Source organism: Strongylocentrotus purpuratus, unplaced genomic scaffold (assembly GCF_000002235.5).
Source record: "Strongylocentrotus purpuratus isolate Spur 01 unplaced genomic scaffold, Spur_5.0 spur5_scaffold_16, whole genome shotgun sequence".
NCBI classification, from domain to species: domain Eukaryota; kingdom Metazoa; phylum Echinodermata; class Echinoidea; order Camarodonta; family Strongylocentrotidae; genus Strongylocentrotus; species Strongylocentrotus purpuratus.
In genome coordinates, this window is record NW_022145601.1 from 27,712,517 (window position 1) to 27,739,861 (window position 27,345).

The following is a 27,345-nucleotide window of genomic DNA, read 5'->3' on the forward strand; positions in this document are numbered from 1 at the left end:
TGCCCTGTAGTTCTAATACTAGTGATGTAGTTTTTGACGAGAGAGAAGAGTCGTAGCATATGGCTAAAATAGTAAACCAGTCAAACTGTCATTGCTCCGGTTGCAATAACCCTTAAAATGAATAATGGCTACTGAAATCGAAAGTGAAAATCGAATTAAGAGTATCTTATCCACTCTCGAAATATTAGATGGAAAAAATAAGAACAAGAAGAAGATATTGGGGAAGAGGCAAAGCGAATCCTTGCGTAACCCGACCTACTCATCAGCGTTAAAGACACATCATTCCCTGTCCTGTGACAAAGAAACGAGGATGGTGCCCAAAATACTCGCTAGAGGAAATGACGAGACAATGGTGGGAAAATACTCTACTTTCCTCGCTCAAATAGTGACGGATTCCAGCAGTAAAGAAAGACGAAATTGGAAAAAAGAAAGAAACAGTGATTCTATTTTCGATCAAGATAATTTGAGAGGAGACAGGCCAAACTTTCAAAGAAGACGTGATACAATGTCATTTAAGTTTACTGAAAATCAGCATGGCACTTCAGGAGACACTCGACGACCTAGAGATGCAAAATTTGTCCAAAATGGAAAGCACTTGATACCATCTTTAGATCGGAAGCACTGTAAACCTTTCATTTTACGAACAGAAAATGATAGTGATTCCAAGCAAAACCCTGAGCAAACCGAACAGATGGATTTTATCGCGGAAAATACTACTTCCAGCAAAACTTCAACATGGCAGCAAGTTGTGAAATCGCGATTGATTCTGAAGCTAGTCAGTGACGCCACGACACCAAGAGTCGCAGAAGTCGTCGAAACCAAGATGAAGGCTCGTCGTATCAGGAAAAGCTCATCCGAGTTGGATAAGGACAAAGAAAATGGTGGTTTCCATAATCATCTATCAACTGTGATCGGTGCTACAGTAGCCTTCAAACGAAAAAAACTCAAAATACTACGAGAAGAACGAAAGGTTTGTAATCACGACGGACATATCCTGTAACATCTTTGAAGGCAAGACAAATCACTTACTGTCAAAATATACGAAATAAATCTTTTTGTCTTCTAAGGGGGGGGGGGGGGGTCTTTTAATGTAGAAGCGAATTTGCAACTAGAAACGGGACTGACTTAAGTCAAGCGCGTAGCTAGGATTTTATTTTAGGGGGCGGTAGTAAGCACGCGTAGCGCGCTCCCTACGGGCTTTGACGTTTCATTAATTTATTAGAGAAAGAAGACGATTCGTTTTACCGTCTCGCCTCTTTATCCTTGTCTGAATTCAGTTTCCCCACCCCCATCCCCCTCACACGAGAAGCGCGGAAGCTTTGACTACGTTTCATTAAATTATTAGAGAAAGAAGACGATTCGTTGTACCGTTCTCGCCTCTTAATCCTTGTCTGAGTTCAGTTTCCCCCCTCCCGCGCGAAGCGCGGAATGACTATGTTTCATTAAATTTATTATTAGACAAAGAAGAAGATTCGTTGTACCGTTCTCGCCTCTTAATCCTTGTCTGATTTCAGTTTCCCTCCCTCCCGCGCGAAGCACGAAAGCTTTGACGTTTCATTTAATTATTGGAGAAAAAAGGCGATTCGTTGTACCGTTCTCGCCTCTTAATCCTTGTCTGAATTTAGTTACTCCCCTCCCGCGCAAAGCGGAATCTACACTCAACTAGTAAGTTAGCGGAAGCTTTGACCACCCTGTATTGCATCATGGAAGGCAAAATGCACATTTTTGGTCGAGCATTAACTGCAAGAAACACCAGGATTCCATTATGAAATCATTATCAATCGGGTCAAAAATAGCCACTCAAAATGCTGGTAATACAATTTTGCTTACATTACTTGATGATCAATATATATATATATATATATATATATATATATATATATATGCATTAGACTTACTTTTTTGTTGAGTGAATAAAAGGACGAGACATGGGGGAAATTGAATTTCATTTTTCAATTATATTCTACATTCTATTCATCTATTTTATCTGTTAACTTATTTTTCTCTTTTCTTCTGATAAAATTTCAGGTTATATTTGGAAGAAACACATCATGAACACATGGTACACTTATTTCACAATATGAACAACTACCTAATATTAAATTAAATTTGTTACGTTGTAATCAAAATTCATACTATGCCTATGCGGTAAAAGCCAAGTATATATTTTGTGCTTATCATCATTGTACATTAAATGAATAAAAACTGAAAATGAAAGTCGAGTCTGTGTAAAAGATGTGAACACAAGGTATATACTTAGCGAAAACGCGGGGGGCTGAGTAAATATGATATAAAAAGTATAAAAAGGAAAAAACAAATCGGGTTCGAAAAGAAAAAGTCCTCGAGGAAGTTGAGTTAAATTTTCCTAAACAGTATTACAATCATTGATACCAAGTTTTTGTTTTGTGTCTATCTACCCCTACAGTTTCGTCTCTCCAGACTGTTCAGGGTTGTAGCCCGTCTTGTTGTGGTAATCAGACGTATCTGTGAGGTTCATTTCGTCGAGAGAGGGTAACATTTCTCCTTTAAGCCAATTTGAATAAGATATGAATTTGAGCCATTATGAGAGAACAACACGGTTTTTAGATATATGTTTCATTTGTCTCATGAGATTCCCTAAACTATGTAGGAAATTGTCTAGAAACACGTCAACATTATCCACGTTCGTCTTATCATACTTAGACAACATGACTATCAACGTGATTAATCTACGCCTTCAAACACGCAGTTACACAACAGAGTTAAACAAGTAATCCTTGGTATTTATTGTTCATACTTGCTTCCTTGGGATATGCATAACGAACATGGAGAAAATAATTGAAAATAACACTATTTCATCGGATTCCTTACGCATACATTAATGTTCTTATTACTGCATGTGACTTAGCCTGATATGATGTAGCAGGTTTTGGGTTATTAAAATTTCTTCGTGTACTCGCATTGTGACCTCATCTTGTATAACTTTGTGGTTATGAAAAACAACGACAACAACGACAAGTCTTTGAATATTGTGCCAAGATATAATGTCAACTGTTTGTGTTATGGGGATATTCAAAGTATTACTAGACCTAATACCAATTCGTGAAAAGAGAAATATTTTCGTTTTTGAAAATGGATATTATATTTACTATGTATAGGAAATTGATTGTTGTTACCAGATGTACTTGACGTCATACATGAAAAGAAAATGCCAATTGGTTAAGAGCTTACTTGGCAGCAATTAACCTTTCCCAAACAAACTAAAAGACATAAGTGGCCAATCTTTACTTTAAACATGTTTAAACAATAATTAGTATTCAGGTATATCAATATAATTATTCAAACTCTTATGAGGTGTTTTAGATATTATATATATATATATATATATATATATATTTGTACTAGTAAATTGTGAAACCGTATAGTATATTAAGACCACCACCGTCCGAACAACCTTCATAACCTTTATGTTTAATACTAGCAGGACAGAGGAAGTCGATATATCGTTTGCCAAGCTAGTCTCCACCAGGCAGAGAACAGACCTAATGTTTGACGTCACAGACTACAAAGCAAAGAAGAAGGTCAGTTATTAGATATTCTCTCGACCAGTGATTCACTGGAGATGCGAAGATCCGTGGTTCGGGCCCCGGAACAGGACTAATGCCAGTTGGTATTTATATACATTTGCCACTCTTGCGCAGGGGAGTGGTGAAGTGTGACGTCATCAATTTTTGTTTTGTTGGTGTTTTAAGCACATTCTCATAACGGAAGACTGAAAATGCCTTTAATAAGTAACATAAGTATATCATCAATAAATGCGATTGAGGTGCGTTTAATGACGAGAGGTAAAGGGGACACTTATCAGAAAAGAAAAGTAGCTCGTGTCAAAATACAAAGAGTAGTTATCAGAGGTGAAAATGGGGCACTTTTTACACCTTTAAAAAGACTCCACTCACCAGTGATGAAAAAAGGCACTTATGAAAATAGGAAATGTGCATTTGTCGACGGAAAAGGTGCCCGATCTGATTGTGGAAGGGGCATTTATAAGAGGTGAAAATGGGATAAGGCCCTTATTATAAAGGAAAAGGGGCACGTATCATTGTTAAAAGGGAAATTATCAGATATGAAAAGGGGCACTTATCATCTTACGGGAATGAAAAAGGGCGCTCACAATAGTAAATGTGCATTAGTTGAAAAAAAGAGGTACGGACTAGATTTTCATAGGGGCATTTATCGGAAGTGAAGGGGGCACTTATCAGTGCTCCATTGAAGAACAGAGCCATTAGGTTAATGGACTATCTAGGTATGATTTCAAATCCCGACTTTGTTCCTTCTATATTAGTGGCAGCTGATGTCAGAAACTAAACGCATTTTACAGAAGTCTACCCGAAGCGAACATGATATACAACATGTAAGTATAAATGGTATCACTCGACCCCCCCCCCCCACTCAGTGTTATTTAGGGTACGCATATGCTCGTACCCTCTTTTTGAAAGCACCCCCTATCTGAGGACTGCCAACATTTCCGAACCCCCCTTTCGCGGGCTTTTCCTGCCTTGGAGACCCCCCTAAATCAGGAAAAATGCTCAATGTACTCCCCTAAATTCGGAATAATTTCTCAGGAGTCCAAAGAGATGAGAAGAAAAACACCCCCTTTTTAAAGAAATCTCCGGGTGAAGAGTCAAATACACCCCTTTTTTTTACAATTCTCGGGCCGGACTTTGTCGCACGAAAAGTACCCCTTTACCGGACATTTTGGTAACACGCATGCGGCCATTCCGACCTCTGAGTGGGGGGGGGGGGGGGGGGGGGGGGCACTCGACCCGTGGGGTGATGACACACTCATCTCAGTGAAACAATTAACGTCATCGTATTTCCACAAATCGCAAAAGTGGATTCAAGAACCATTTATTTTTGTTGGTTGGTTCGACAACACTCCTCCACCCCCAAATAACAATAATAATAAAATACATGAATTTCCTTTTTAGATAGAGACAACACTACGCGAGATGTCAGCTTTAGGGGAATACCCGGCGTCAATGCAACGGAGTATAGCTCGAGTAGGCTGGTATGAATCATATGGACCTAATAGAGTCATAGTAAGAGAGGGTCATATGCCTGATGCATTCTACTTCATTCTATCCGGTTCGGGTAAGTTGACATGGCAAACAACATTATTGTGTATAAATGAAGTTCGAAACATTATATATGCGTGAAGAAAATGGTCTAGGAAAGTGAGACGTAGCTGTACTTTACCATTATATTGCGAGCTTTCGGCTTGTGAGGCCTTCTTCAGGTTCTGAATTCTCGCAGTTTTATATATATATATATATATGGGTAATTTACATGGGTATCATAATATGATATATGGTATGATATGAGATGTGATGAGATGATATTTAATTGTATATGATATCGATGTTGGATATTCGATATATCATATGATATTATAGATATAATGACTGCTATGAGAGGGATAGTTGTTTTTATAGGCTCAATGGGACGTTACATCCTGCTATCACCCCAAGGCGTGCCGAGGGGTGAAAGCAGGATTTAACGTCCCCGAGAGCCACTGTCGCTCATAAAGGTGGAATATTTTTTTTTATTCCAATTTATGGAATTATTTTAAAAATAATTAAAAAATAATAGATCTAGATAATAGTATACATCTCAGATTTTATTGAATAATAACTTGCCAATGTGTATTTTGCGTGACTGCTAAAGCATGTGTATGCTACTATGCTTATCAACTAGGGGACCTATGCCCTCAAGTCATAAATGACAGTAATGAGTATTAATGCCCCACAAAAGGGCACTAATATAGCACATCGACACGGTTTCGATCCTGGGGCCTCACAGTTACGAGGTCATTGCTTTGTCACTGAACCATGACTGTACGCAGCGGGGGCTAAGGTAGGGGGCAGTTTCCATAAATTAAAAAAACACAGAAAATGCAATAAATTTTCAATAATTTATTGCATTTAACCCCGGTGCCTGACATAAAAAAATTCTGTGTGCCCATGCTTGAGTCATAATGCATGGCAGACCAGAGGATTTGTTTATGTTGGGGACCGGGGTAAAATGCAATAAATTATTGAAAATTTATTGCATTTTGTGCATTTTTTTTAATTTATGGAAACTGCCCCTACCCTAGCCCCCGCTGCGTACAGTCATGGTTCAGAGACAAAACAATGGCCTCGTAACTGTGAGGCCCCAGGATTAAAACCGTGTCGATGTGCTATATTAGTGCCATTTGTAGGGCATTAATCCTCATTACTGTCATTTATGACTTGAGAGCGTAGGTCCCCTAGTTAATAAGCATAGTAGCATACACATGCTTAGCAGTTCCGCAAAACACACATTGGCAAGTTATTATTCAATAGAATCTAAGCATGTATACTATTATCTATATCTATTATTTTTGAATAATTTTTAAAATAATTCCATAAATTGGGGTAAAACTAAAATATTCCACCTTTATGAGCGACAGTGTACTATGCTATGGTATGCTCTGATAAAATATGATGTGCTATGATATGATGTGATCTGTTATATGATTTGATTTCAGGACATGATATGATATTTGATAAAACTTATGATTTTATATCATATGATTTATATGATGTAATGCAATATGAATATAATAGAGCACAAGCATTATAGAGCGATGGGACCGGGGTTCCCTTATTTTGATACAAATTGAGCATAATGCTTTAAAAATAGCTTTTGAACCTGCAATTGTCTCATTCATCCTCTCTGATTCCTTTTATTAATTCTCATCTTATTAACCATATAAGTATCACAAGTTTTGAAAGCACGATCAATAAAAATGTACATTATATTTACGCACGTTTTTAAACGTGTTATAAAGTCACTTGTAACAAATTAATTAACTGGTAAATATGATAAAACAATCATCAGTGTAGATATAATTGTTCCCTTCAGCTCTGGTGAGTGTACCCACGCCCGGGGAAGTCAAACCTAAGATATTGGCCATCTTACTACGAGGTGACAGTTTCGGGGTGAGTTTCGTACAAATCGAATCTAAATATTTATCGAAATTTAGACATAAGTGCTACAAAATCTCGAATTCTTGAAATATCAATATCTGTTTGAGATACTGTTTATACAATGTACATTTGTAAGATTGTTCTGAAAAGGAAAATAAATAACTGTTATATTATTTCACAGTCTTGGAACACAGTAATAGCTTGAATAAAATCTCGTATCCGTCATTCCCTTCTCCACAACATTAATAAAGAATCTAACATTCCGGCACAAAAAACATACAAGTTTACACATATTGTTTGAAAGTATAATTCCGATGTTTTCGTCTATTTGCAGGAATTAGCTATTCTGAATCAAAGCAAGCGTACATCAACAGTTACCACTAGGGAGAATGTCGAGATGTTCGTCATTTCTGTAGAGGTAAGTAAATTATTTTCATTATACAGGAAAATATCTACTGGACTTCCATCCCAGGACAAATTATCATCTAGAATTATTACCATTAGGACACTTAAAAAAGGAGTTCCACCTTTTCGCTTTAATCGATGCAGAATATCAGAAAAACCCATCAGTGAAAGTTTGAACAAATTCGCATTAGAAATCAGAAAAGTATGAATTTATCAAGTTGCAATCGATTAAATACAAACTGGCAACTCTGTGATGTTATCTTACGAGGCCCTCTCGCTAAATATTCATAAATTTATTTTTTCTCTAAAATTGAATTTCAATCACACATACACCCTCGAAATAATCATTGCACATAATCATTGTATTTATTTATTTCAAATCTTTTGTCTGGGTAGCCCATTCACCAATAAGTATATTATTCTCCATGGGGCCCTGAATAAACATGAACATATTTACATCAAATAGCATAACGTTTATACAGAACACTTACAGCCCCCACTGTACTACTTAAAGCTACTTGCTCCCTCTATATAGAAAACAATGCCTAATCGGTGACCATTGGTCCTCCATGATCCTCTTTTTCTTATGTTGATTGAGAGCTGAGTTGATGAGATAGCCACTTGTCAGTGACCACCACCCAGGTGGTCTAGTCCCTCCTAGCCAAACTAGTACAGGCTGCCTTTAAAATAGAGTTCCAAGGTAAATTCAGAAAGATATAATACAGCAATAATAGACGTGGAACAAACGAATACTCGTTTGCAAAACAATCATGTATCAGTAACCTAGTTCAACTGTGATGCCAATAGAAAAGTATTGACTAAGTCGCAATTATGTGAATAAGTCACGTTAATATCACAGAATATAAACACAGTTTATTTTTCGGCTGAGCTATTTACACATTACAACTTTGTTGAAACAATTGTTCTCTTAGCTTATTCCATTCAAATATAGAAGAAACAATTATATTCCTTTATCAATAAAAAGAAAAGAATATCAAATTTTCAGAATGACCGAACGGGACAGGACCCCGAAGGATACGTCACCTAGTTGTCATTCTGTGTTTCATTGATTTACATAATATCTTTCTTATGTTTCATCGGATTTGCTCAAAGTTTATTATCTGCTTTACCTATTTCTCTGTCTATTTTGAACCCAACTAAATACCAGGTGGAATTTCCCTGGAATTACAACCTCGTTAAGAGCTTTTACAGATGGTGGACTAATTTCTAAATAATTACATTTTTGCCGTGTACAAAAATATTATTAATTTCTTTTTTTTTCTCGCTGGCGCCTTCTTCCTACTCAAAATATATTATGCATTGCTTATAGTTATAGGTCCTCTAAAAAGAAGATTCTCCTGACTCATACATTTTTTTAAATTGACATTTTAGTCATTTTGTGCGTTTAAATAAATGTCCAGCACTACGTCACGATTCATTACCGATTCAGCCGATTTGAAGTGCCCATATACGTATTAACTATTATGCGTATAGTGATAAAAAAAAAAAAAAAAATAATAATTTTTTTATTTTTGCCCGATTTCATTCAAACTTTTTGACAGGCTGCTTTTCTGCTTTTTCTGCTTTTATTATTATTATTTTATTTGGCAAATCAAGTCACATAAATACAACAATATAACAAACAAAAATTGAGATAAAATCAATAGCGAGCATATATAAATATTGCAATAGCAGTTGCATCCGGTCGAGCTGCCCCGGTATGGAAAAAGTTAACCAAATAACTGTGATCCGCAGAACTTCATGCTTTCCTTTAGAGTAGTTGTCTAATAAGGTTGGATTTTCGTTTAAAGATTCAAACATATAATGTTATGTTAGTTGATTTTTGACTTGTTGAACAGGATTTTACTAATATCGTGATGTCTGGAAACAGTAAGATGCTTCAAGATCCGGGAACAGCGACATTTATGAGGTATGCATGACTACCAAAACATAATTGTAAATGATAAAATCCTTACTTCTACATTATCAGCATATTCATGGTGATAATAAGTGACCTGTTGCAGATTGCACGGAAAAGGAAAATGTGCATGTGGTATAGCCTAATTTCATTTAACACGTCTCTTTTTCTTTCACATACCATTAAACAAAACTCTAGTATCTCTGTTCCCATTTTTTAAATTGTGTGGCTATATACCAAAGAATATCACACTCAAGAAGTATGCTAGGCCCTTTTTGTAAGGAGAAATTAAGTTCGCTGTGGAACCAAAGGAAACCGTTGTCAACGTAATACTAGTTTACCTAGGGAAGCCTCATCGCATAAATGCAATTCTTCATGAGGGCACTGCAATTAATAACCAAGCAAAAGCCTGGGACCCATTTACAACTGGGTGGAGAGTGGCAATTTAGATTAATGTCTTGTCAAATGACTTAGTGCCGGGCTGGGATTTGAACCCTCAACCAAGAGGCGGCGCTACAAGGGGAGCAGGGGAACAGTGCCCCCAAACCCTGTCAAGTAACCCTAAAGTGCCCCTTTTACTTAGGAGATGTGCCGCGTTCACTTCAGATTAGGAACCCCTCTTTCTGTCTAAGAAGAGCCATTTCCTTTCCTCCATCTCATAAGTGCCCTTTTACACTTCGGATAAGTGCCTCTATTCAAATCTCATAGGTGCCCCTTTTACTTTGACAAGTGCTCCTTTTCTTTTCAAATAAAACCTCCCTCCTTTTCTTACAGGTGCCCTTTTCAATTCTAATAAGTGTCCTTCTTACTTCTTATAAGAGCCCATTTTTTTCTCATACTAGAAATTGCCCTCTGCTAAGTGCCCTCTTTTACCTATATTTCCCATAGTGCGCCCTACCACATCTAGTTTCAAAAAATCGAAAAAGCTTCATGTAGTAACTGCACTTACAATATTGACCAAATGTCATTCGTGTTAAAAAGAGACATGATTACCATAACTTTGACAACATGATTGTATCACTATCATCTTCCCCGAAACGATAGATTTATAATAATAATAATTATCCTTGCTTATATAGCGCCTTACACTTACTTTATCAGAAGTCTCTAAGCGCTCTACCTGGCTTTAGCAGTGCATCTGTTACGCGCGCTGCGTTTCAAGGAATAAATTCCTACCAGGTACCCATTTACCTCGCTTGGGTTGAGTGTGGCAAATGTAGATCAATGTCTTGCCAAAGGACATTAGTGTGGCGGCGGGACTCGAACCTTAGACTTAGACTATGTTGTAGCATCGACATCAAAACTTAACGAAAGGTTACAATTTTGAATTGTTATCATCATTTTGAAAGTATAGATTCCTATTCCATGAAACTTGAACATAGGGGTTATCAAGTATCATAAATCATTTGATTAGTCTTTTAGGTAACAAAGTCAAGGTCAAATGTAATTTAAGGTCTGCAAACTTAGACTTTGTTGTGGTATCAACCTCAAGATTTTGAATTTTTAGCATTATTTCAAAAGCGGTTGTTCAAATTCCATGTAACTTGTTCACAAGGGTTATCAAGTTTATCAAGTATCACAAATCATATGGCGCAAATTCCAGGTCACAAGTTCCAGGTCCAAGGTCATTTTAGGTCAGTAGACTTGGATTATGTTTTCACAACTTAATATGAGAATTAATAAATCTATTTTTAATATTTGTTCATATTCCATTAAAGTTATAAATCTTGGTACAAATTATAATAAATAATTTTTCTGATGATTCTTAGCCAATACTCACTTCAAAATGCTGATTATATACAAAGAATTCTTTTTTTTGTATTTTTTTTTTTTAGGGGGGGGGGGCTGCTAATGGGCCACCCTGCCTATAAATAATATCCCAACCTCAAATTTTCATCATGTCGAATTGCGTAATGCATGCGAGACCGCCGAAAGCGTTTCTCTTGTTTATAAAGTGTTTTTTTGTTGGTGTTCCCCTTTTTGAAAGACGCTCCGCCGCCCTTGCCTTATTCCAGAATCTGGCCTATTTAATTTTGAACTCCACCACGTCCACACGCTACCTCCCCCTACTTCCTTGCTACCAGCCGAAGATGGCGTGATCATTAAATTAGGACACCAGGCGAAAAGGTTCTCAGGAGCATAATTATGAGTTCGTTGATACCGCCATCTTCGGCGGTTTGAATCAAGTGTGTAGGGAATATAAAGAACCGGCCCGATTCTGGTTTGAATCAAGTGTGTAGGGAATATAAAGAACCGGCCCGATTCTGGTTTGAATCAAGTGTGTAGGGAATATAAAGAACCGGCCCGATTCTGGACTACCCTTGCCTCAACCCTTGCCTCAACCCTTGGGTTGATAGTCAAGTGAATGAACCTCTCAGTATACCACGACACCTCTGCATTTTAATAATGATGACAAGTTGCGCTTAGCCTTACCTATTTCATATTTTTGTTTTCTCCGAAGGAGTGTTGAGTTCTTGAAGGAATGGCCGCTGAATAAAATCGAAAACAATCCAAAGAAATGCGTCTTCAACTTCTTCAGGTATGATTTTTAAACAATGTTTAACGTGTGACAATAACATATTGCGAGATATACATGAACAAATGTAATATCGTAGACTGCACACATGCAGGGGCGTCGCTAGATCTTTTTTCGTGGGGGGGGGGGGGTGTAGAGGCCACCGATTACCGACGAAACTAGCCATCAATTACCGACAAATACATTAATGCCAACGTGCCAATAAATTAAAACATATAAACCCGGGGCCGGGGGCTAATTTTCCTACGAAATTTTCTATACCTGCGCATGCGCACATGGTCTCTTTTCTTGACCTCATAAATACACGGTTTATTTCGTCAAGACAAGACCTAGTCAGCATCGTTGCTACATACATAAATGTGCAACCTGTACTTCAATTTTTCGGTGTGGCGCAATCGGAAAGGGCGAAGCTCGATGGGGCGATTTTTGAACCCATCTTTTTTTTTGCTGATATTATAGTTAGGTTGACAATGACAATTGACAATACTTTTCATGATTGCTGGTGAAACTTCGAGGTTTAGGTTTATAGGCGTCTATCATTCAGGAGTGAATATTTACGCCTCTTCTGTTAGGATTCTTTCCTTTTAAACTAGATTTACTTTTTTAAATATATTAATTTGGATAAATTGGATTCTTAAAAATTAAGCTTTTTATTTAATGTTGAAGTATTTATAGTTGTAGTCTTTCTCGAAGTCGTCACAGCGGATGGAAAGTCACAGTTCGTAAGAAACAATATTTCGCTGGACGACCGACATTATACATCTCACCGAGTGAAAACTTCTGCATTGATATAGTACACGAGGACCGAGCGAAAATACCGAAACAGCTGACCCGACACGGCAAAATATCTATGCGTACCTTTCTTGCTCCTCTCTCTCGTGCTCTTACCCCCCCCCTCTCTCTCTCTCTCTCTCTCTCTTTATCTCTCTCTCTCTCTCCTCTTTTTATCCCCCGTTTCATTTGTTTCATTTTTCTCTCTTTTTTTTTTTTTTTTTTTTTTTTTTTACTTTTCTCCTTTTCTTTCTTTTCTTTCTTTTCATTCTTTTCCTTTCTTTTCTTTTCCCTTTTTGGCCCTCTTTTCTCTTTTCCTTTTTTTCTCTTTCTTTCTTCTTTACCCTTTCCTTTCTTTTCCTTTCCTTTTTTTCTTTTCTTTTTCTTTCCCTCTCTTTTTTCCATCCCTGTTTTCTCATTTTTCCCGACGGCAGCGCAATTTTACCGACAATATCCAGATAGATGGGGGTGTCGCAACCCCCCCCCCCCCTCTAACGGGGATTGGAACTCATTGAAGGAATGCCCAGAGAAATAAGCAGACATCTTGTGAAATTCCCCTATACAACAACCTCAAGGGTGATCGGGACTCATTGAAGGAATGCCCAAAGAAATAAGCAGACATCTTGTGTAATTCCCCTGTTCAACAACCTCAAGGGTGATTGGGACTCATTGAAGGAATGCCCAGAGAAATAAGCAGACATTGTGTAATTCCCCTGTACAACAACCTCAAGGTTGATTGGGACTCATTGAAGGAATGCCCAGAGAAATAAGCAGACATTGTGTAATTCCCCTGTACAACAACCTCAAGGGGGATTGAGACTCATGAAGGAATGCCCAAAGAAATAAGCAGACATCTCGTGTAATTCCCCTGTTCAACAACCTCAAGGGTGATCGGGACTCATTGAAGGAATGCCCAAAGAAATAAGCGGACATCTCGTGTAATTCCCCTGTACAACATCCTCAAGGGTGATTGGGACTCATTGAAGGAATGACCAGAGAAATAAGCAGACATCTTGTGTAATTCCCCTGTACAACAACCTCAAGGGTGATCGGGACTCATTGAAGGAATGCCCAGAGAAATAAGCAGACATCTTGTGTAATTCCCCTGTTCAACAACCTCAAGGGTGATCGGGACTCATTGAAGGAATGCCCAAAGAAATAAGCAGACATCTTGTGTAATTCCCCTGTACAACATCCTCAAGGGTGATTGGGACTCATTGAAGGAATGACCAGAGAAATAAGCAGACATCTTGTGTAATTCCCCTGTTCAACAACCTCAAGGGTGATCGGGACTCATTGAAGGAATGCCCAGAGAAATAAGCAGACATTGTGTAATTCCCCTGTACAACAACCTCAAGGTTGATTGGGACTCATTGAAGGAATGCCCAGAGAAATAAGCAGACATTGTGTAATTCCCTTGTACAACAACCTCAAGGGGGATTGAGACTCATGAAGGAATGCCCAAAGAAATAAGCAGACATCTCGTGTAATTCCCCTGTTCAACAACCTCAAGGGTGATCGGGACTCATTGAAGGAATGCCCAAAGAAATAAGCGGACATCTCGTGTAATTCCCCTGTTCAACAACCTCAAGTGTGATTGGGACTCATTGAAGGAATGCCCAGAGAAATAAGCAGACATCTTGTGTAATTCCCCTGTTCAACAACCTCAAGGGTGATCGGGACTCATTGAATGAATGCCCAAAGAAATAAGCAGACATCTTGTGTAATTCCCCTGTACAACATCCTCAAGGGTGATTGGGACTCATTGAAGGAATGACCAGAGAAATAAGCAGACATCTTGTGTAATTCCCCTGTTCAACAACCTCAAGGGTGATCGGGACTCATTGAAGGAATGCCCAAAGAAATAAGCAGACATCTTGTGTAATTCCCCTGTACAACATCTTCAAGGGTGATTGGGACTCATTGAAGGAATGACCAGAGAAATAAGCAGACATCTTGTGTAATTCCCCTGTACAACAACCTCAAGGGGTCGAGCGTACGAGCATGTACATGCTTATGCTGCCCTCCAAGAAGGAGCTCCTAATTACTTGATTTTGCTGTATTTGATCTGTTGTACTATTACTATATGATTGTTTAAGTCATTGCATCAGCTGGTCCAATTGTAAGTTTTATATGTGATGATATCATATGTTCTTGAATGTTACATATTTGTCTTTTATTGCTGTTTGTACTTGTACCATAATGTAAGAATCCATGTTCCCTGTACATTGATGGTGATTTTGTTTAGTGTAATGATGTCTAGTAGTACATGCATTTTTATATATGATGATTTACATTACAGGAAAGACACGGTCCTCGTAAGAGATAGCAAGTTGTCTGAATGGATCTATGTCGTCAAATCGGTAGGAAATTGAATTAATATGTGTTTCTATCCATCATACAATCACTCTACTAATTTCAATCATGATATTCCTTATTATAGTTAGGGGCGACTATTGTGTTGTTTTAGAATATATTTCATATCGACTGATGTGACCTGACATCTAATTCTATATCCATGGTCCTATGCGATTGCTATAAATCTTTACGAACTATAAAGATATTACTCGAATACACCCTACGATAACCAATACTAAACTGTCAACTGAATGGATATAGGCCCTAAGTGATTGGTGTGTCAATGCATATTATGTATACTATACGATGACTGTTAATTTTCATACAGCTTCTTAGTTATCGTAATTTTCATCTATTCATCACATCCATTACTAAAGCGAGGAAATTCTTCTGTAAGGTTAACCTCACTAAGAGTTATCGGAAATTAAGGATTAAATAATTCACAAAAGTAGCAAAATATTAAAAATTCTGAATATAACGATACAGGAATCCTTAATAGTGTTGAAATTGTACTTGAATCTAAATGGTGTGCGTAATGATTACTAGGCCTAAACAATCAGAAACATAAATACCGTTTAGTTGGGTCTTCTATTATTCTTCTTACATTACATTTGTTTTACTAGGGAAGCTGTTCTGTGCTGAAGCAACTAAAGAACGTCGAACCCGAACTCTATCCTAAGAAGCGGGAATCAAGTAAAGGTTAGGTTTTTTTCATTTTGCTCAGTGCTTTTCTTTCTCCGTTTCCATTTGTTCTTAAACCACTATAAATAGGTATGTCATTTTACTGTATGAACTGAAATGGATGATTTTTTGTTGTTAAATTCCTTTCACGATATTAAATCTAAATCTAAACTAATTTACAATACCAAGGGAAATTGATGAGGCGGTCTATCTCGAGGATACAAAAATTGTATTTGTTTGATATCACTTTTACTTGATTATTCCTTTGCCCCCCCCCCCTCCCCACTGAAGGTGTGATCGAGACTGTAGGATCTGAATGGCGTCCTCCCGTCTGCTATCCCTCACTAATGATTTAATTTACCTGCAAGACTAGTGACAAATAACTTGGTGACTAGTGACAAATAACTTGGTGACTAGTGACTAGTGACTAGTGACCGTTAGTCCTAATGTGACCAAACTTAGATCATTTTACGTTAATAGGTTAAAAGTATTTGACCTCAAGACTCTCTCCTGACTAGTAACCCTCTATACTATTCCAACCAAACTTGGGTCAGGAATGGCCATTGCCCTGTATTATGTTGTTGTTTATTTTAGGGGTGATTTTTGGTTATTATGAAATATCCATCCAAAGTGGTTGGAATATCACATTTCCAAAACAAAACCCCCGATCAAAAGATCTTCCCTCATCTATAATATGCTTTTTCTAAATTATTTGAGAGAACAATTAAAGGGGAAAAAGAGGCAAAGACTTTCAAAACACAATAATGAATTAAAATGATAATAATAATAATGATGATGATAACAATAATAATCATCATTATGATAATAGCGCCGCTATGCGCTTGGGAAGAAAAACAAAAGAAAAGCAAAGAGAAAAAAAATATATTACCGAGTTCATTTCATTTGGAATAAGTGGTGTTTTTGTATTAAGGCAGACAAAAAACTTATTTATTGTATTAATGTTTCTAAGAGGGCTCCGTTTGAAAGCAGTTTCTTTTAACTGAATCGGACTACCCTCCACTTTTTGTTATCAACTGTAATAAATAAATAAATAATTCAATAAGAGAGTAGGGGATGCTATTACAGTACATGAAACTGGACACCATTGTCAAAGAAAGCCATATACATATTATGATAGTTTCGAGGTTTCTATGTATAGAATAATCTGGTTGATGTGAATTTCATTTCTCTCTCTCTCTCTCTCTCTCTCTCGTATATTTAGATGAGAGAGCGACGTCATCAAGGCACAAGCAACTCCTATTGGATCGAGAACGTTCATTCACGAATCGCCGGATGATTGCCGCGCGTGCGCAGAGGGAATCACTGTATAATCGAGGAATGGATCTACCCTATCTCATGATGAACGAGGAGCTGACGGAAGGACTTGCACCAAACAGGAATAGGAGTACCACCATTCTTGCTGTGAGTACACTCATGTCATATTTTAATAAAAAGAAACTTACCGACTCCGGTTCCCTCTTCGGCAACGTGTTACACGGTCTCTCTATCTATCCCTGTCTGAACTTTTGCTTGAAAGCCGCAATTAATCGCAACTTCCAAAATCAAAGGCAAATCGTGAATACACTTTGAGCCATGGTGGGCTAAAAATTTACTTGCACTGGCTCAAAGGTCCATATTCTACGAATCCAGTTAAATCCCACCTTTGGTCTGTGATCACGTGATCACAAGGAAAACAAAGATTGCAGAATACCTTCCGTTGTTAAACCCGATTTTGAACAAAATTATAAAAAATTATAATCGGGTTTAATTTTTAGTAAAATGCGAGCCTTAGATTTGTTTTAAAAACGCGACTTTAATAGCGCAAGAGGCCATGTAGACATTGTTTTGTAGGCTAAGTACCGCCTCCCGTGACCATATAATACATGTTACACGTATAGGAACTAGCTTTATAGGCATAATTTAATTTCATAAAACTAGAAATATATGTTATTTTTTCTCCAGTGGAAATAGGCTCTCTCCATTTACAATCGGTGTCAAAACTCATTTTGAGATAGACAGTCTCAACACCTCTTTTTTCCCCTTTCTATAGGGTGAAGATGGGACGGACAATATCGAAGAGCAAAAGAGAGAGGAGAGATGGATGGAAGAGCTGGAAGAAGGTGGCGCCCTCAACGACATGAAGGAGAGTTTGTTGTATCCGTTGATTGAAGTTGAGAGGAAAGACGAAGGTATGATAATCGCTCACTATGTAACTCTTGAAAGAAAGAAGAAAAAACACTATTTTAGGAATATCACGTGATGTGAAGTCACTCATGAATAAAGAAGTTCCACATGTTTTAGTCTTGTAGAAAAAGAATACACAATTAAACTATTTCATACAACACCTACGTGGATCCTTGTCATTTGATTGGAGGATTGTTGGTCACATGATATTCAATAGATGTTCTATTGCACGGGCGTGATTTTGGTAATATTCGCCGTGCATTTTTGGTTATATATGCAGACTGCGTACCTCTCTGCCGTATCCCTGCGTGTATCTGACGCGAAGGCAATCTGAATGTAATCGAGAAGGCTTGACTCCAACTTTAATTTATCTTTAATATAAGGAGTAAAGCATAATTTGTTGATTAACGTTCTATTATATCTTCTTCGATGTTGTATAAAACAAATAATGAATGTTTTTCCATAACCATTCATTATTTGTATAATATCATTATGTTGATAAAACATATGTTTAAAGACTACGTATTCTTCGTTAACCTGATAAAGTAGTTTTAAGAGCTGGAGTCCAAATTGGCAACAAATCAATCCAAGCAGCTGCCGTTGTCTAAGGTTGCAGCATATAATCTACATGTCCGAGGTTCGAAGCCGCCAAGTATCATTGGAAAGCTTGAGTATAGTGATTTTGTTCACAAAGAAATATCGTTAATATTTCACTTTTTATTTGAACTAACAAGGGAATATCGAACAGGGGATGAAATATGAATACAAAAGCCTAATTGTGTCAAGAAATGTGCTTACCTTTATAGTAGGAGTTTTAAAAAAAAAATTGACAATCCTAAAACCTACAATTATTTGACACTTTTCCGATCACATCCGGCTCACGAAAATAAAAAAATGAATTTGTTCATGATCATGTTTATGATGTTATATGTCAGATTAGGGCCCAAGGAATCGCATGTCTACGTATCCGCAAGGAAGATCCAGTTAAGCACATCTTGCCTGACATACTTTCTCCTGGCGGCATCGAACATAGTACGAATGGAATGAGCTAGATATGACTCCTTGACCTAATAGAGGATTCGAATGATGCGATATACATGCATTAAACAAATAGATTATTAAAGTTATAAGCTTACAGAATAAACACACCTGGTTATAGACAGGCGCGGATCCAGGATTTCTTAGGGGGGGGGGTCCAAATTTGAAATTTTGCGAGCCAAATATTGGTACGTAATGGTGACCAACAGTGACGTAATGCGGGGGGGGGGATCGGTGCAGGGAGGGGCGATTTTCCCCTCCCTCCTCCGCGAAACGCGGAAGCTTTGACGTTTCATTAAATTATTAGAGAAAAAAGAAAATTCGTTGTACCATTCTCGCAAATAATTCTCGTCTGAATTTAGTTTTCCCCCTCCCACGCGAAGCGCGGAAAATTTTACGATTTATTAAATTATTAGAGAAAGAAGACGATTCGTTGTCGAGTTCTCGACTCTTAATCCTCGTCTGAATTTAGGTTCCCCCCTCCCGTGCGAAGCGCGGAAGCTTTTAAATTTCCTTAAATCATTAGAGAAAGAAGACGATTCGTTGTACCGTTTTCGACTCTTAATCCTCATCGGAATTTAGTTTTCCCTTTCCCGCGCGAAGCGCGGAAAATTTTACGATTTATTAAATTATTAGAGAAAGAAGACGATTCGTTGTCGAGTTCTCGACTCTTAATCCTCGTCTGAATTTAGGTTCCCCCCTCCCGTGCGAAGCGCGGAAGCTTTTAAATTGCTTTAAATCATTAGAGAAAGAAGACGATTCGTTGTACCGTTTTCGAAAATAATCCTCGTCTGAATTTAGATTCTCCCCCAACCCCCTCCTCCCGCGCGAAGCGCGGACGCTTTTACGTTTCATTAAATCATTAGAGAAAATAGACGATTCGTTGTACCGTTCTCGAAAATAATCCTCATCGGAATTTAGTTCCCCCTCCATCCAGCGCGAAGCGCGGAAGCTTTTACGTTTCATTAAATCATTAAAGATTCGTATTATCGTTCTCGCCTCTGAATCCTCGTCTGAATTCAGGTTCCCCCGTCCCGCGCGAAGCGCGGAAGCTTTGACGTTTCATAAGATTATGAGAGAAAGAAGACGATTCGTTGTACCGTTCTCGATTCTTAATCCTTGTCTGAATTCAGTCCCCCCCCCCTCCCCTCCTGCGCGAAGCTTTGACGTTTCATTATATTATTAGAGAAAGAAGACGATGCGTTGTATCGTTCTCTATACTCTTAATCCTTGTCTGAATCAGGGGCCAGTCTTAGGGCCCCTGGGGGGGGGGGGGTCGAGGCGGCGGAGCCGGCCCCGGAAGCTCAGGGGTTTTAGGCGTTTAATTAAGGTCAGATGAGCATTTTTTTGTATACCTTATTATGAAATGAGACTGGCACGTCACTATTTGGCGTAGGGTCCAGGGGGCGGAGCCCCAAAAAATCAGGGGTTTTAGGCATTAAATTACCGTCAGATGAGCATCTAAGGGCCCGCCGTTAACTATTCTTTCTTTCTTGCTCTCATTCTATTTTATTTCTCTTAATATACTTTTTCAAAAAAGTAGGGGGGGGGGGCCGATCCCCGCCGTACCTCGGGCCCTGACATGTAGGAATCTACTAAAAAGTGAGGAAAAATCTCGGAAATTATGTCATTTCAGCATTATTTGTAATCCAACGTTGTGGAATTAGAAATAAACCACGTTTGAATTTGATTTCCCCCAAGCCCCCCCCCTATCAGTACGCCAGTATCTCCTCTTTTTCTTTTTTCTTTCCCTTTCCTTCCTTCTCTCTTATTTTTTTGATTGAGGTTGGGGGGGGGGGGGGGTCAACAGCCTGGGAGGCAAGGCCCTTCGCCTTCCCCGATCTCCTTCTTCCCCCTTTTCTTTTCATCTTCCTTTTCTTTCTTTCCCTTTCTCTCTTCTTTCTCTTTCCCTTCTTTTCCTTTCTTCTCTTTTTTTTTTTTTTTTTTTTTTTTTTTTGCGGGGGGGGGGGGGGGGGGGGGCCAAGGCCCGCTCGGCCCCCCCCCCCCCTGAATCCGCGCCTGGTTATAGATATTAAACTGAATTGAAACATATCTCAGCCCTCTACGGTTCGCATATGTTAGTACTCTTTGTATTCGTTTTGGATAGTTAGCCCCCCCCCCCCCATTAGGGCAAGCCATACTCGATATGCAGGCTCCAGATTTACGCGCATGCGTATCATTTATTTAAAAATACATAACGTACATAATCACTTACATACAAACATAGATCGACCGATAAATAAATCATGATACACCCATCAATAGCAACTTGTTTTTATGTTTAGATGATGTTATCCCGAGATATGGACCACAGCGAACATTCGCCCATGACCTTAATCAGCGTGCTCTACGAAGAAAGGTAGGTCATAGTTTTGCCCTTCAGAAACTATTCTTCAAGATAATTGCCCAAATATTATGGCTTCCATTTCGTTTCGTTTTATTTCCATTTCCAACAAAATAAAATAAAGTACATGGAATTGCATTGTACATAGGACATTTGGATATTCGGTAAGTAGGGGGGGGGGGGGGGGGGGGGGGGGGGGGGGGGGGGTAGTGAGCACTATTTTTTTTTCTTTTAATTTCTCCCGAAAATTTGCAAATTGCGTCGGCCGAGAATTCGCTCAGTGCAGGGGGCGGGGGGGGGGGGGTGGCGGTAGTGAGCACTAATTTTTTTGGGCCCTCGGAAATTTGAAAAATCGCACCCCCCCCCCTGGATCCGCCACTGATAAAATGAGTGAAAGGGACAGGGGAAAAGGGAGACAAGGAGCGAGAGAGGATAGGACTCTTACTTATAACACACACAACAAAACACGGACAGACCGGAATACGGATGTCAGTACAAAATGAATGAAAATATTATATATATTATTGAGTGAAATAAAATTTAGTGAGGGAGAGCTGACGCTTGACAATCACGCAGAATTTTAAAAGAATTTTAAACTAGGGGCATTCTTGATGCTAACATCGAGAATAATACAAAGCTTTGGGCCTGCATAAATATGGATTTAGCGAGTATAGTTCCATTTAATGGCAGATGGAATTCGTCAGATTGGCGCGTGGGGTATTTGTGTATAGTTATATTTATGATGAATAATAAATAAAGACTGAGGGTAGCATATTATTATTTAACTGGTACATAAACTGATCGAGGTTATTACGATATAAATCATTTATCTTCAACATATCATTTTCGATAAACAAAACATCAGTATGGGATCTCCAGGAAGTGTTACAGATACACGCATAGCTTTCTTTTGTAGAAGTAGTATTCTATGAAGATAAGATTGTGTAAATTACCCCATACAATAATGCCATAATTTAAGTTGGGAAAAATTAGATTGGGAAAATTTAAAATTATCAATGCCATCAGTGTCCAGCACTCTCTTTAATTTTTCAAGTTGTTCTATGTACAGGGTGAAAAAAATAGTGAATTGGGATTTAAGGCTGGTTTATAAAGTCTAAAAAAATATCTTTTGCGTCGGAGGAATATATTTTTCAAGGCTTTAATTATCTAATCTGAGAGAAATATTGATTGATCGGCACTGAATCGTGAACGTCTACGTTGTTATATTTTATTTTTGTCACACGTGGTTTATCGTAGCGCTTGACGTGCACGAGGCGTCATTTTGCTCTATTCTGTAATCATTAGGATTGTCGTGCACGAGGCGTCATTTTGTTGACGTAGGACTGCGCCAGCGACTGATGTGGTATTTGATGCGCCTTGGGAAAGTCTATACAATAAGTGAATGTAAAATGATGAGTGTAAACATTGTGTCGAATTAAACTAGCGCATACACTAATTTCCTTTTCAGGTTTCGTTAACGTAGATAATAGCGCAATCCATTATTATTATAGCTCATATAATATGTCTCGATGTTGTTATATTTCTTTTGATGACGCCTCGATTTTGTAATATTTTCTTTTGATGACGCATGGTACGTTTGATAGGAGTCAACTAGACTGAGCTCAGATATTACGACCGATTCACGTCCTGTCTTCGTATGTATCCAGACATTGCAAAAAGGAGGAGTCTTTGTAAGTACATTATCTTGTTCTGTCCCGGCCTGGATCTACTTCAGGAAGTTTCTTAGATGTCTACTTAACGTAAGAATGATGATTGCTATTTTGTTGGTAGAATCTTTATTCCACAGTATGACAATTATTTCAATAAAACGTTAACAAAACAGATGCCATGTTCTCTCTTTAAAATATCAGTCCAAAATCTAATGGCCTAGCAGTATTAAGTAGGTTCTAGCAATGGCTGCACATTCTTAGTTACTATAAGGTCTACGATTATATTTTTAAATTATTATATTAAAATCTTGGTACAAAATAATTCTTATCATCATTCTAAGTGAACATTCTGATATCCCCTATTAATTGTCGATTCAGTTATTCAAAACTTTAGGATTGTTTTCCCTTTTTTAATGCAATGTATGCAAAATTAGAAAATTGATCAGAAATTCTTTTTCGAGAACGACTAAATGCTTAATACCTTAAGGACCTTTTACATTGAAGGCTATCTACCTACTTAGTTTGGGTATCAATCTAAAGTTAGAATTTGTTATGAATATCAGCCGATAGTCCTTTATAGCACCAAAGGACCGAAAGCAGTTCAAGATAGCATTTACTTCGGCGAGTTCGCTAAACTTTGAGTGTGAATATATATATAGTGCAAGAATTACGCAGTTCAAAAATCACGAATAGCTTCATAATTGTTCTGGAAAACTCTTATAAAAATTATAGAATTGTTGTATTGTTACGTTTTTCATTCCCTAAAGCCCTTATAGGATCGTCTTTTGTAATTTCTTTAATTTTATTTGTATACTTGTTTGCAGGGTTTGGTAGATGTTCTGTTCAGTGAACAACCAAGCCTGAGCCTGATAAGTAATGGAGCAGAGTGTATGGTCATGTCTAAACACTTCTTCCTTCAACACGCCAACGATGATATGCTACATAGGGTCAAGATATCGGTATGTACATTGCCAACATTGGACATGTTAAGGGAATTATATCATCAAAACACCCATGTGGTATTAAATTGGCACCATTTAAAAATCTTAAATCATCATCATCATCATCATCGTTTAATCAGTAGGCCTGTTTTCAACATCATCATCATCATCACTCTTATCACCTTCATGATCATTATCTTCACATGAGCTTAACCGCCACAACTAACCTCATCATCATACCACCGACAAAAATATCATCTTTATTTCAATCTTAAAGTTGGTTACCATTATAAAATGAAGTTAAGCTGTATCGTTACAGTTTTCCAGGAACTTATATAGTATTGTAGGAATAGTTGTTATTGATAAATCGAATGTACATTCCGAGCAGATATGATGGTGCGAGGACAGGCGCGCCTGAGGCAGTTTGGGATTGGGGGGCAAATATTCCAGGGGGCTCACCTTTCAGGCGCAGTGGCGTAATGAGCAAAAACGTTTGGGGGCAGAAGAAAAATCTGCATCACAACCACTCTTACATGTTACATGCAGGCCCCGCGGAACGATAATAACGGTATTAACGATCAGGAAGAGTATAGCGAGCGAAACGAGCTGAGCATAAATTGGCGTGTGTCCGTAAGCTCAAGTCGTTTAAGCATTAAATAACGGTCAGATAAGCATATTTAGATACCTATTTGTGACAAGCTGGCAGGTCAATAATTGGCGTGGGGTCCAGGGGACTGAACCCCATGAATGTCAGGGGTTTTAGGCATTTAATTATGGTCAGATGAGCAACCTGCAGGTGCCCGCCTTAGGGCCCTTGGTGGAGTCGAGGGGGCGGAGCCCCCGTAAGCATTTCATTACGGTCAGATGAGCATATTTTGATACCTCATTTGTGACACTGGAACATCACTCGTTCTTTCGTTCTGTCTTTCTTTCTTTTTATCTTTTACATACTTTTAAAAAAAAGTGAGGGGTGCTCGAGTCCCCGAGACCCGCCGTTTTTTTTTAGGCCCTGACGTGCAGGCTTCTAAAAAAAGCATATTTTTTGCCTGACTGTAAATTGGGGAATTTGTAATTTTCCAACGCATAAAAAAATATTTTACAACAGAAATTGAAAAAATATCCCAGTTAATCATGTCATTTTAACATTTGTAAGTCATTGGTATCGAATTAGAAATAAACCATGTTTGACTCGTATCAGTACGCCAGTGTTCAGGGGCTTACGTCATCTCACCCCTATAATAAAAAAAACACACACGCTTTCCTATCCTCGCACAATATTTCCACGATATGGGCGTATCACTATTATCCTTCATTGATAAGTATAGGGGCGTGTAGAATGTTTAGGAAATTTAATTCCTGTTTACTCTACTTTTCTTTGAATGGAATATAATTTGTATGTGATTCAAATCAGGTTTTATTATTTTCAAACCATTTTACTCCTTTACTGCTAATTTTTCGGGGGGAGGGGCGTTTGAGAGCGGAAATGCGTTTTGCCCCCCCCCCCCGCTTTTTCAAAATTTTAGAATTCATTTGGGTGTTTGATGGCAAACACCTGAAAATTGTGTAAAAAATGGGCTTTCTTTAGAGAAAAATCCCCCATAGTGACCCTTGAAATTGGGTAGGGCTTTCGAGGCTTGAGCGGCACACCCCCTTCCAAACCAAATCTGAGTACCCCCCCCCCCCCCCCCACGTAAACGTCTGAATAAGTGACGCCCGACATAAATGCTCCCAGGGAGTGGAGTACATTGGCAGGAAAGCTTGAATCCAATGACCGGCATAACAATATGCCTGTAAAGCGCTTAAAGAATGTATTAGTATTATTATTATCATTATGATAATTTTATTATTTGTATTTATTACTATTATTGTTGTAGTTATTGTCATTTTTATCATTGTTATTATCAATATAAATAGTATTATTATCATTATACTTCTGGTACTACCATACTACTACTAATACTACAACATGTATTATCATTATCAATATTTAATATCATTATTATTCTCAAATCTCCTGTGTTATTATGTTTTTCTTCAGATGATGCCGTTTGCTAAAGAGGATGAAATTCAGCGCAGTTTGGAGAACCAGCTCAGATGGGAAGCCTATAGAAACGTAACCATGGAAACAACTTTGTCAAGAATGCACATGAAGAAGTTCTACACAAAATGATATCAATATATGAAAGATGAAATATGTTGAGTATAAGAAGGAGAATGCATGACAGACAAGATCTTAAGAATGCATTAAGACATGCAGCTCCTGTCACACCAACACGTCTTACAAGATGACCAGATCTTGTCGACTTCCTTGATAGATCATGACAAGATTTGGGATCCCTAAATACAGACTTTCCTCCTGTTAACTTCTTTGTAATTAGAAAAGATCCTGCATGGGTGACGACGATGATGACCAGGATGGTGGTAATGGTCATTATAAGTAAAGACATAAAATATTTCTCTCATGTAAAACAAGAAGATCGGGAATTCGGATCTCGATCATGAAGTCAAATTCATTGGGACGACACGATAACATTATATGGACTTTATTGAATTTTCTCTTTAGATCTTACCAAATTTAAGAAAGTGCAAATATTACTAATGTAGACCAAATAATAGACCCTATGTGTACATAACTGTTATCAATTTTATTATTACTATTTCCTATGTAATTATGACAATGTATGACATACAAGTATGACAGATTATTTATTTTGTATGAAATGCGAAATCTATATATTTATTGTTAATATTAATAATAATATTGGGTTCTTGTAATGTTAGTTTACACTCACTTGGTTCATGTCTTGATTTGAATAAAGCCTCGATCTTACTTGCTAAGCCGACTTAGTTTGGTGTACGTGGCGTTGCACATGAATGTTACACGATTATTTATCCGATAAATTTAATTTTAGACTACATTTTTGGTTATACATGTAGTTAAACACTGACGATATCAAAAGAATAAAAAACAGAAACAGTAATTGCCTGCTGTCACTTGATATAACACTAGTGGCATACCCTATTTATAACCTTTTCTAACAAGGATTTTTGCAACAAAAGGATACTATAAATATTATGCTTATCTCTTTTAATTACATATATCAGCTTCAGTAAACCTCACTATCGAATGGTCACACTTCACCGTAGCATGATATCAATGTACATTCTATCAGATTATTAGTCTTATAATGTATACCTATAGCAAAATTGTTTCATCAATGTGTCAACCTCGTTTTCATTATCTTAGGAGTCATAGTGCAACGAGAATACATGTAATTGAGTTGTTATTCTTTGTATTTCTTTTTTAAGTGGATTAATCTCTCAGCCAAATCAAAGTCTGATGTGATCAGGTGTATATTCCAGTTTAAATTAAATCACTTATATTCAGTTGTAACTGGATATAAATATTAATCTATCATCTATGTTTTGGGCTGAATGATCCTAATCGTGGAAATTACAGCTCTCCCACCTCGCGAAGGACTATACCTTACTATTTATAGAGTAGAATAT

At 37.8% G+C, this 27,345-nt stretch overlaps 1 protein-coding gene across 2 annotated transcripts; it reads left to right on the forward strand.

Annotated features, from left to right (window-relative positions):
• Positions 1–27,257, forward strand: LOC587954. Of its 2 annotated transcripts, none has more exons than XM_030987210.1 (17): positions 1–970; positions 2,426–2,511; positions 3,461–3,560; positions 4,322–4,390; positions 4,968–5,130; positions 6,925–7,001; positions 7,324–7,407; positions 9,254–9,324; positions 11,774–11,851; positions 14,922–14,982; positions 15,601–15,676; positions 16,881–17,080; positions 17,709–17,847; positions 21,166–21,239; positions 22,829–22,915; positions 23,719–23,853; positions 25,874–27,257. In XM_030987210.1, the coding sequence occupies exons 1-17, from the start codon at positions 125–127 to the stop codon at positions 26,003–26,005; spliced, it is 2,478 nt and encodes an 825-aa protein (XP_030843070.1). In that variant the 5' UTR covers positions 1–124; the 3' UTR covers positions 26,006–27,257. The 2 variants fall into 2 exon arrangements, with proteins under 2 accessions (XP_030843070.1, XP_030843071.1); XM_030987211.1 differs by having other exon boundaries at positions 3,464–3,560.
• Positions 27,258–27,345: the final 88 nt, after the last annotated feature.